Source organism: Prunus mume, linkage group LG8 (genome assembly GCF_029339155.1).
Source record: "Prunus mume cultivar Tortuosa linkage group LG8, ASM2933915v1, whole genome shotgun sequence".
Lineage (NCBI taxonomy): Eukaryota > Viridiplantae > Streptophyta > Magnoliopsida > Rosales > Rosaceae > Prunus > Prunus mume.
In genome coordinates, this window is record NC_142705.1 from 7,340,234 (window position 1) to 7,351,257 (window position 11,024).

The 11,024-nt window shown below is 38.1% G+C and overlaps 3 protein-coding genes across 3 annotated transcripts; all 3 read right to left on the reverse strand.

Moving 5' to 3' along the window:
- Window positions 1–99: 99 nt before the first annotated feature.
- On the reverse strand, window positions 100–2,482 carry LOC103340278 (putative pentatricopeptide repeat-containing protein At3g47840). The gene has a single exon (XM_008243671.3). The coding sequence runs from the start codon at window positions 2,380–2,382 to the stop codon at window positions 250–252; it is 2,133 nt and encodes a 710-aa protein (XP_008241893.3). The 5' UTR covers window positions 2,383–2,482; the 3' UTR covers window positions 100–249.
- A 559-nt stretch (window positions 2,483–3,041) lies between these two features.
- Window positions 3,042–5,775, reverse strand: MAN7 (Glycosyl hydrolase superfamily protein). Its single transcript, XM_008243492.3, has 5 exons — window positions 5,048–5,775; window positions 4,737–4,931; window positions 4,460–4,582; window positions 3,923–4,125; window positions 3,042–3,703 (listed from the first exon to the last, which is right to left on the reverse strand). Exons 1-5 carry the CDS (start codon window positions 5,369–5,371, stop codon window positions 3,247–3,249), a joined length of 1,302 nt encoding a protein of 433 aa, XP_008241714.2. The 5' UTR covers window positions 5,372–5,775; the 3' UTR covers window positions 3,042–3,246.
- A 1,380-nt stretch (window positions 5,776–7,155) lies between these two features.
- Window positions 7,156–10,448, reverse strand: LOC103340117 (GTP-binding protein Era-like protein). The gene is made up of 9 exons (XM_008243491.3): window positions 9,962–10,448; window positions 9,727–9,872; window positions 9,220–9,360; window positions 9,030–9,146; window positions 8,792–8,917; window positions 8,262–8,360; window positions 8,035–8,136; window positions 7,700–7,780; window positions 7,156–7,504 (listed from the first exon to the last, which is right to left on the reverse strand). Exons 1-9 carry the CDS (start codon window positions 10,374–10,376, stop codon window positions 7,418–7,420), a joined length of 1,314 nt encoding a protein of 437 aa, XP_008241713.2. The 5' UTR covers window positions 10,377–10,448; the 3' UTR covers window positions 7,156–7,417.
- Window positions 10,449–11,024: the final 576 nt, after the last annotated feature.

Here is an 11,024-nt window from a genome sequence, read left to right on the forward strand (position 1 = left end):
TTCAGTAATGCTTATCCTTGAGCCACAGCCATGCCTTAGGAGGATCTCCACATAAGTAGATGCATCTTAAATAAAGCTTCGTTTCACATCCTTGGTTGAGTATAAACTTATGGACGAAAAACTGGTCTTTTTGCATGTAATTTATGTATTGAATTTGAAGCATCTCCTCAAAACTTTTCATATGCAACTCTCAGATTTAGCTTCATCAAATTGGAGAAATAAACTTTTTACCTTCCAATCGACTAAATGCTAACTTTCAACATCAATTAATGAAGACCTCATTTCCTGAATAGTGCCTTCTGTCTTTGAAGCTAGTAATTCCAACACACTGTATATATCATCACCTTGTGGATGAGACCTATCTCCAGCAACAAATGCAGAAATCCGATCCTTGACCTTTATCCATGACCATCCGGGCTCCTTAACTACCCCCTTTGATCTCATCATTTTCCTTACATCTGCTGCTTCCCTCCACTTGCCTTTGGCAGCAAACATATTTGCCAGGGTTATATGAGTCCCCGCACAATTTGGGTCTAATTTAAGAATCTCCTCTGCAGCACGTTTTCCACAGTCAACATCACCATGGAGCCTACATGCTCTAAGCAGAGTAGACCAAACAACATCATCCTGGTGAAAGGGCATACTTTTGATCATATGTTCTGCCTCACTTAACCGTCCAGCTCGACAGAGGAGATCAATCATGCAGCCATAGTGTTCTTTTGAAGGATTAATCCTAAAGTTAGTTCTCATCGAATTGAAGTAGTGGAAACCAAGATCAACCAATCCAGCATGGCAACAAGCAGCAAGAACGCCAATGAAGGTGACTGAGTCTGGTTTCAGACCAGCACTAGGAATCTTCTCAAACAGATCAATGGCTTCTTGGTAGTAACCATGTTCAGCATATCCATTAATCATGGCTGTCCATGAAATAATATCATCATGTTCTGTCACATCAAAGATTTTTGCAGCTTCTTTTATACTTCCACATTTTGAATACATATTGACTAGAGCACTTTGTACCATAGATGTACACTCCAAACCAACAGACAGGACATGAGCATGCAATTGCTTCCCTTGCTCAAGCATTGCCATGCTTCCACAAACACTCAATACACTAGCAAGAGGAAACTCATTTGGTTTTGGTCCTTCCCTTCTCATCCACGACAAATACTGGAAGGCTTCTTCTCCATAACCTCCTTGAGAATACCCTGCAATTACAGTGCTCCATGAAACAATATCTTTTATGCCCATCTCGTTAAACACGTTAGAAGCTGAATCCAAACGACCACATTTGGAATACATGGTTACAATGGAATTTCCTACTGACAAAGAAGCGATAAGACCCATGTGTAAAGCACGGGCATGTAATTGTTCACCCCATTCAACTCTAGCAAGATTGGCACATCCAGAGATAACGGCTGCAAAAGTGTATTCATTAGGACTCACACCGGATTCCTGCATTTTTATAAATGCTTTGATTGCAAGGTCCTCTTGACCTGTCCAAACATATGTTGTAATGATTGATGTCCATGAAACAACATCCTGGATCCTCATCTTTGCAAACAACTGCAACCCATAGTCTAATTTGCCACATTTATTGTACATGGTAGCAAGAGAGTTGGCTACAAATGAGTTCTCATCAAACCCTTTCTTCATTGTTTGTGTGTGAACCGCTCTACCATAATTCAAAGCACCCAAATCAGCACATGCCTTCAATGAGATAGCAAACGCATATGCATCATACTGTACTTTTGACCTCCACATTTCAGAAAAATACTCCAAACCCTCCACATTGTAACCGGCACGAACAAGCCCGGTTATAATGGTAGTCCAAGATACCACATTTCTTATCGGCATTTGGTCAAAGACTCTACATCCTCGCTCAATCTTACCAATCTTCATATACATGTCAAGAAGAGCACTGCCCACAAAGACTGAATTCACAAAACCCGATTTTATCGAATACCCATGAACGAGTTCCCCATAAGACAAGTTCAAAGTAAGTCCACAACCCTTGAGTGCAACACTAAGAACAAAGGGGTCCATGCAGAGTCCAGGCTGAACCCACATGTCTGAGAACAAAGCCAACGCTTCGGAGGCATCAGAGGCACCAACATAACCTGAAATCATATTGGTCCAGGAAATCTCATCTCTTTGAGGCATTTTATCGAACATTTTCCGAGCCTCTCCCACAGTACCGACTTTAACTAGGTGCTTCAGTTGAGCGTTGAGTTCAAGCATATCTACATGACTACCCAAATGGGTATTCTGGTCTAGCTGGTCTGGTTCTGCCTCGGAAACCAGAAGGTTTCTACATTCTTTGTGAGCAAAGGCCGACGCTGTAAATATTCCTCGAATATGAGGTCGAATTGATAAAATCATGTTCTGTTTTTTTCCTGCACATAAGACCAATGCTCTGTTATCTGAGCGACCATGCGAAACATTTGGCGCCCAAGTTTTAGAAGTGCGAAGTGTTTTCTTTTTTTGCCGTTATTTTGTCTACTGGGTTTGAAGCCCACAAACTGTGGGCTAGCCCAATCTCAGTGCCTATAAAGTAGAATTGATAGAAGCCTTTTGTTTGTTTCTTTTTCTTTTTCTTTTCTTTTTGCTATAATGGTATGCTGGTTACTGATGATGAAACTAACCATGTTGATCGTTTTGTGGTTTAATTGCCTTAAATGGAAGCCACATCAAGTAAGTCAGAAGAAATGAATCGTTACGAGTAAGGAGGTTAAGTATTTTTCTTGAGTATAACCATTGGAGATGAAAATCTTGCATTAATGATCTTAGATTTCTCCGCCAATTGCCGATTCATTTTTGATTGAATGCTCATATTTTAATACGGTATTGGAACGTGCTATTCACATCACCCAATAATATATGTTGATCATGCATTTCGCTTGAGTGACGCCACAGGTGAAGAGGTTTTGTGAGGTTCACATTTCTCCAATCCTTTAGCTTTGTGATTTTATCCCACAAAGAGCAAGTTCCCCAAGAATAAGTTATCTGTTTCATTTTGCAGCAACATTACAAGATTGATAGAAAGAAATAAACAAGTCTGACTTTATAAACCAGAAAACTCTGCCTAAACAACCCAGTTCACACTTCATAACATAAATATATGCAGGGGAAAGAAAAGCACAATACTAGGTAACACAAGTTTCCCTCCTGGACCTAAAAAACATTCATCTGAATCATCTCTAAGAGGTAAAACCATTCAGCAACCTCACAAGGTAATGCATTCGATCAATTTCCTATACGCTTGCCTTTGTTTCTAGCCAACCATTCAGCCCTTCTAATGGCCCTTGCCCTTCTCCACATCTGAGCATTTCTTATCCTGGCAAAAATCTTCCTGATCTGATAGAGCTTGTGAGATTGTTGAGCAATTACATTTGCAGTTGAGGGACTCTGGCTCAGAACTATATCGTACCCATCACCAAACGAGTCCATGCCTTCAGTGAGAAGTTGCCAGAATAGGCCCCCAGCAGCTGCTGCTCCTCTTCTTGCTGAAGAGTATATCTTGGAGTACACAGTGTTGAAGAGCAAGTCTCTTTGGTAGGTGTTGAAACCAGGATCTTTCCGAGATTTCCCAAATTCTGTGATGAACACCGGCTTTCGAAGAATGTATTGTGCATCTTGGATGTGGGTGTTGAGCCAGTTGTTCATGAAAGAGAGCTGATTTTGATCATTTGAGCTAGACAACCTGCTCATGCAACACATGGTAAAAAGACACCAGTCAGGAAGCTGAACTAAGTAAAGCTATGTTATAATTGACAACATTGAGCCTTATGAAATTAAGTGCTAGTTATATCATTTGAAAATGGACATTAGAGAGTGTTTTAACCTGCACTAGGTCTTTTTACTTATATATACTTTTTTTTTGTGATGAAAGTTGAAGAGATCCTGCAAGTAGCATATTTACCATTGATCAGGATAAGAGTGAACTGTTGCAAAATCGATGCCGGGAATCCGATTATTTGCAATAAAATCTGTTCCTATATTGAAACCAGGGTTGAGTCTCATCCTCTGAGGTATCGCTTGTCCATAAAATCCTTCTAGACCAGCTTCCAGCAAGTGGTTTCTGTCTATTGATTTCACATGAGAAGCCATTTCCATTATCCAAGCCTGTTATGAGCACCAATTAGTAAAAATTTGGCATGAAAAGAGTGCAATATAAAGAAAAGCCATCCTAAAAGAGCAATGCATAACAGATTAAAAAAATGGTAGCTGCAATTAGTAATTAGTTAGCTCTATACATCAAGATTTTGCCATCTGTACCATTTATTCATAGACTGCTGTTGGTTAAGGCAGAGAACTAGCCTTCTTGTCACTTTTCTAGGAAACTTGGTTTAGTAACAGATTAAACTAAAAAAGAAAGCAAATTGAAGATTCTTAAAAATTTCCCTGATATTGAATATTGATATGCAGGATGAAATTAGATAAAGAGCTTGTTTTTAACCTGAACAGTCCTTCCTGAAGGATCTGATGTGCATCTAGGTTCATTGATAAGCTCCCAGGCCATAATTGTTGGGTCATCTTTGTAATGAACTCTAGTATAGCTGTTATATCTGTTAAGAACAGTCTGCAAAAAAGTTTATTCAAATTATAATTGAAAAGAAAGGCTCATCATAGACTGTTATTCCTCCACAGAAATCATTTCCAGACCAAAATGAATAAATAAATAAATAAACATACTAAAATCTGATAAGAATCATATAATATGCACTTTCACTTACAGTTACATGGTTCTTGTAGTAACCCTTAACAACAGGGTTTCGATAGAAATCATCATCAGATGTAAGGTACTGGCCCCGACTTCTTGCCCAGTTCACATACTGCTTCCTTCCACCAAAGCTCTCATAGTTGTTCACCAAGCTTAATATCAGCTTAATCCCATACCTTCTGGCTTCAGCTATAACAAAATCCAACCCCTTCAAACCAACACAAAACACAATAAGAATTGAACAAAGGCTTCTAAAATCACCATCAGTGCAATATTTAAAGATCAAAAAAACAAACAAACAATTAAGCACAGTGTGAGAGGAACCTTGAACATTTGCTCATTGTAGGAGCCAGGGGAGTATTGAAGAGGCCTGTAACCTCCATCACTGAAAGCCCAAGTTCTAGCCACTGTGAGCCCATGGCTAGTTGCTTCACGAAAAACAGATGAAACTTTGTACCTCTGAGATGGGTCAGAAGCCACATACATCAACCAGTAGCCATTGAAGCCGTTTGCATAGTATGGGCTACCATTCAAAAGAAAATGCACTCCCCTGGTTCTGATGAAGCCATCGCCTGCTTCAACACGGATGGGAAAACCTTGTTGGTGGATCAGAATAGCTGAAAAAAGAGCCAAAGCTAGATGCTTCATCTCTCTTAATGCGGAGCACTGAATCTCTAGCTAAAGGAAGGTGGATAAAGCCTGAAAATGAGAATTGTCTTCTTACAAATACAAAAAAATAAAGAAAAATAAAACAGTAGCCGACACAAGAGAGAAACTGCCAAAACTGGTGCCCCTTTGAGCTGAACAATCCCTGAAAATGAAACTAACTGGCCCTCATGGTATATTTCTTAACCCAAATTTGATCTATGCAAAGTAAAAAAAATCTTGACTATCCCATGTTCACAGGCATCTCTCTCTCTCTCTCTTTCATCGCTTGTGAGATACAGGGAAAAAGGGGTATGATACATGGAAGCTTTACTCCTACATTGGCATGGCAAACCATTTAAATTTTGGTCCCACTCATTCCCTCAGCTACCTGTTCCTAGCTCCAAGATCATGGTGTGATCCTAAAAACTTATTTGCTAGACCCCTTGATGTACTATGCCATTATAGTGCCCCGTCATAATTAATGAGAAACCAAGTTATTACCTTTTTATGACCATGGAACTGCATGCCCAACATGTGCGGGGTTCCTTGGAAAAGAAAGAAAAAGTACTCAAATCAGTTTGACAGAGCAAATGATGTTCCCACTCTCGCCTTTAGGTTAATTAGGTGATTTACCTAACAAGCTCATCCTCTACAGTACTTGTTTCATAGTAGTTGTGTTGCAAGTTTCAATTTTTTTTATGTACTAGATTTGTGGGATCAAATTCTAATGCTAGAAAAGAATGAAACGCACTAAGCTTGTTTCCCTTTTCGTTTAACTTTTTGTCCATGGCTAAATTTCCGATCTTCTGATGAGATGAGTGGCCATGATCTTGTTAACCCCGTGCGCCCTACATCATCAATTGCATAGAACAGAACAAAAATGGTAGTTTTGGCTGTTGGGGTACTAATTCCTTCTTCAATTTTCCATTTTTTTAACTTTTAATGTGTCTATCTAATCCCACCATACGCATTAACATTGTTGATGTTGTTTTTGGTCCATGTGAGGAGAAGAGAAGCATCTAATTCCCTTTTACATGGTCCTACTCTCTCTTTTTGGTGTTTCTGGGATGCCACATTTAAAAAAAATTATTTTGTCAAGTCTTTTCACTCAGTATTTAGTCTTTATCTTCTGACCGACATTGAATTGGCCCCATCTGCGGATCTTGACATGGTGGTGACATGTGGCATGCCAAAGCCATGGCTGGCCATGCCCTGAAAGTGATGAGCCCTGTCATCATGCAACCATCTGAAGCATCCCATGTTCTGGAGAATAACTTATATTTAAGATAAACTCTCTTGGGTAATAACATAATAATATATAAAATAATTTTTTTACATGTCATTATCTTATTGATAAAGGATAATAAAATAATATTATATCCGTTACAAGTAATTTTTTTAAGTAATCAAGATGTCACAGTGACAGTATCCCAAGTCTATTATGCATTACCATATCAGAAAGTTATATTGTTAACTTATGTCAGAAAGTTATAATACATGACAATAAATGATTAGCTTGAATAACGTCATAGTGATATTCCTGTATAGATAAGTTTTTCTCCATTTTGTGGGTCATTCTGCGTATGTTTGCACATTGCAGTAAGCACAATACTAACTTGCGCATATGGAACTTCAAAAGCCTGGGCTGAACAAGATCAGATTCCAGAAGTGGGCTTTAAGTTTTCTGATGGGCTACCAGTGGAAACTGAAACTTGCCGCTGGGCTCTCTCCTCATATCATGAATCCATAGAATTACTCAAGGCCCAAGGCTCTTTGAGAGAGAGTTCTGCAAATAACAAAACCATCTTTTGGGGGGGCTGATAAGTAACAAAATCTTGGCCTTGGGAAAATGCCATGCCATGCTTACAGGAATGCTTCAAACTATCTTCCCAATGAGATTACAACTATACCTTACTCCAGCTAACAAAAAGAAATGAGAGACATCTATGCTAATCAACATCATCAAAACAATTTCAGAGATGACATACAGTCATGGAACTTAAATGATACGGCAATCCTCACTTGTGTTCTCCGCTGGCCCTGACATCATAATGCTTGAATTTGACCTCCATAGCCATAATTCTTCAAAAGCACTTCATCTTGCCGCCAGTTCTCTTTAACCTTCACTTCAACCTGTTCAAAGCGTGAGTTATTTTATAAATTTTCTACAGAGGACACAAAACCCAGTAAAAGTGCGTGAAGATAATGCAGCAGCCGAACGAGCCATAGTGACAGAATGCATAGAGTGCAGGACAAAGCCCAATTAAACGAAATTTAACATATTTATGCAGAAAGATTCCCAAAGATTGTAATGGTATAGCTTGGCACCTCCAGAAAAACTTTCTTCTGTAAAAAATTTTCTATGTCAAGCCGTGCAGCTGTTGCAAGTAGCTTCAGAGCTCTCCCTTCCTTCAATAATTCAGGATAAAAAATCAGTGATCGATCTCATTCTTCCTACAGTGATGGCATGTAAAAACTCTATAGCTTTGTGTATGCATCATATTAAATCTTTTATCAAGAAAATAAAAATAGGTAATGTCAATACAATTTGCATGTCTTTTTGCAAGCATGAGCACAACACATTTGAAAATTTCGTCTTCCAGCATATTAATTCATAATAGTTTAAACAAGCCAACAAAATACTACAATGGTTAATTACTTACTTTGCCAATAACAATGATCTTCTGCGAGTTCTTTTCAACGACAATTTCAACTTGTATAAAATCTTTCGCCGTTGGCCTAGTTTTGTAGCTCACGACATTCACCTGGAAATTTAACAGAAAAAAGAGCAGAGCAACTAGAAATATTATAATCCTTTTTCTTTTTCCCTCTCTAGTGACGGGGTACTCTTCCTCACAAGCCAAATCTTTTGAGTTTCTCAACCGCATACCTGACACACATAAGGAATCTCTTTACGGTATTGCATAAAGATCTTTTCTCGAACAATTTCAGATACAAAGAATCTTTCTGGGTGCTCACTGACAATGTCCTGAGAACTCATAGAAAAAGAGACCAAAGATAAGTATTTCCAAACATGAAAATAGCACTTTTGGATATTTTTGAATATGGAAGACAGATATTTGATCATGCTTCAAAGGAACTAATTTTCAAAAGTTTAACACCAATGTAGCTTTCTTCTTTAGGATGTAAAGCATTAAAAAACCAAAGCCAGACACTTTACAATTGAAGCGACTTGCTCTTGTTTAATTTTATGTAACCCTTATAAAGCTATGTATTGTAGAAATGATCTTAAGACATTCATAACCTTCATGCAATTTCTGCACCTGACTCCTAATGGTTGGGATAAGGATAAGGCAAGAATAAAGCATTGGTGACCATAAAACAGGAACACCATCCAAGACTTTAGTTTCAAAAGGAAAGAAAGGTAACCATGAACCTAAAACATGAAATTCGAAGTACCTTTGGATAATATGCTGGCCCAAAAGGAAGTTTTGATAAAATCCAATGCTTGACGTCTTCCACTCCCTGCCCATGTTTAGCACTCACAGGTATGACCTCATCAACGTTTGTAAATTTCTCATACCACTGCAAAAATGTGATTCTTACTTAGGCTTTAAAAAATATCTGAAACAACAAGATCCAGAATTACATGTGTAATTATAAATGCCTAAATAGATATAAATAAAAATATACTGACCTCTAGTTTCTTTGCAATTTCACCAGGTTTAATCAAATCCTTCTTATTCATCACCAGCAAAGTGGGCGGCAACCTATCTGCCTGGTTACCAACACCTTCTTCCAACACTTCATCAATCTATAAATGAGAAAATTATCTAAGGACAAGAGGAATAAGTTTCATATACAATCCTACAAATGAAGAAGCATACTTTTTCAGGCACTTTACATGCATCAACAAGAACAAGTACACAATCTGCATTAATGACAGCACTGCGAACATTTTTCATCATCATAGAATCCAACTTGTGCATTTTCTTCTCGATAACACCCGGTGTGTCATAAAGTATCATCTGCAAACAAATCATTATGTCAAAGATATCACCACAACTTCAGAAAGCATCAAGAAGGTATTACTTGTGTCCAAAAGAAGATTTGACTAGTCAGCTCTAAATCAAACGAGATATAAACTATCCTTCACAAATTTAAATCTTGAACATAAAAATATGAATACAGAAGCAAAAACACTGCTCGGGAAACCACACGTGGGTATTCCCCCAACCTCAGAAACTTTACCATAGGTACCATTTCCTCTATGTTTCCTTCTATACATTTCTCACAGTTTTTCCATCAATAACTTATACAAAATGCAACTGAAACAAAACAAATAATACTACCAGCTGAAATTTCAACCAAAAATAAATTAAATTAAACCAAACCTGATAGTCTGTGCCAGAACATATACCAAGAATTCGATGCCTTGTAGTTTGAGGTTTATCAGTAACTATGGACAACTTCTGACCAACCATTTGATTTGAAAGAGTACTTTTCCCCACATTTGGCTTTCCCAGAACAGCCACATACCCTGCATTTGACTCAACGAAATTCACAACTATGAAACAAGGACATAGCCCTCAAAAACAAAATTAAAGAAAGCCCAGAAGAGACTTTTACCACTTCTATGGTTAGGGTCGATGGCATAGTCAAGCTCCTCTATCTCATATTCATCGAGCAAAGCTATGCTCCTGTCAGGCTTCACACTCAGAGACAACAATGATGACTCGTCCTCCGAATAAGCGTACTCTTCTTCTTCTTCATCTTCCTCTTCCTCTTCTTGTTCCGCTTCTTCTTCTCCTTCTTCTTGGCCTTGCTGTTGTTCGCTAATCCAAAGCCGTTGTTTTGTGGCTGAAGCCACAATTTTCGAAGTCCTGTTTATTCGATTCTTAGGCTGCTGCAATTGGGATTTTCTGGTAAAATTAGGAAAAAGAGTCATTTGGTAATCTTGGGTTGTGAGGAAATTGGAGTGGCAGTAATGAGTTAGAGAGTTCTCTCTGCAAAAATAAGCGGACATGTGTAGAGCTAGCTCCATTGTCGGAGCTCCAGTGTCTCTGATAACTCCTCCACTCTGTTTTATCTTCCACTACTGGATAAAATTGTTGCGACGTCGTTTGACCCTTTTTTTTGCCAGTTTTTCTTTATTGCCTTTGACTCATTGACCTCGTTACTTCACTGTACCGTAGACCATAAACTTGTGTTTCATTTATATTATAATATTTGATTATCACACTAAATATGTGGTTAATCCATCTCTCATGCAGACAATCTTCACATTAAACTCAGAAATGTATATATTTTTGGTGATTATAACATACCTTTCAAGGTTAGGCTAAACCCTATGAACCGCAAAAACGCTCTTCGGAAACCATCTTGATATATCAAACAATTTAAAAGATGGGGCAAATTAACGACATTCATAGACTGGACTACTTTTATTTACAGCTATTGTATACCTGAAAGTGTAATTAAGTTTTGGTTTTGAAATTTGGAAACACTTGCATTCTTTTGTTACAAGAAAGAATTGATAAACAATTGGAAACCATCATCAGTTTAACTGGAAAACTGCAGAAACATATAGCCAAATTCGAAGAGGGCAAGTGAAACTGCATGATATAATGGCATTTTCCTCTAAGTCCGAATTTAGATAGGGCTGTGGAGCACCATGAAAGGCACATTTCTA

Excerpts from the sequence above, each read along its gene's own strand:
- LOC103340117 (XM_008243491.3), bottom strand. The coding sequence starts at position 10,376 with ATGGAGCTAGCTCTACACATGTCCGCTTATTTTTGCAGAGAGAACTCT. Across the intron at positions 8,918-9,029 it reads AAATTGCAAAGAAACTAGAG|TGGTATGAGAAATTTACAAA; the intron begins GTCAGTATATTT and ends ACATTTTTGCAG. Across the intron at positions 7,505-7,699 it reads AGAAGAAAGTTTTTCTGGAG|GTTGAAGTGAAGGTTAAAGA; the intron begins GTGCCAAGCTAT and ends CGCTTTGAACAG.
- MAN7 (XM_008243492.3), bottom strand. The coding sequence starts at position 5,371 with ATGAAGCATCTAGCTTTGGCTCTTTTTTCAGCTATTCTGATCCACCAA. Across the intron at positions 4,126-4,459 it reads CTTCAGGAAGGACTGTTCAG|GCTTGGATAATGGAAATGGC; the intron begins GTTAAAAACAAG and ends TGCTCATAACAG. Across the intron at positions 3,704-3,922 it reads CACTCTTATCCTGATCAATG|GTTGTCTAGCTCAAATGATC; the intron begins GTAAATATGCTA and ends TTGCATGAGCAG.
- LOC103340278 (XM_008243671.3), bottom strand. The coding sequence starts at position 2,382 with ATGATTTTATCAATTCGACCTCATATTCGAGGAATATTTACAGCGTCG.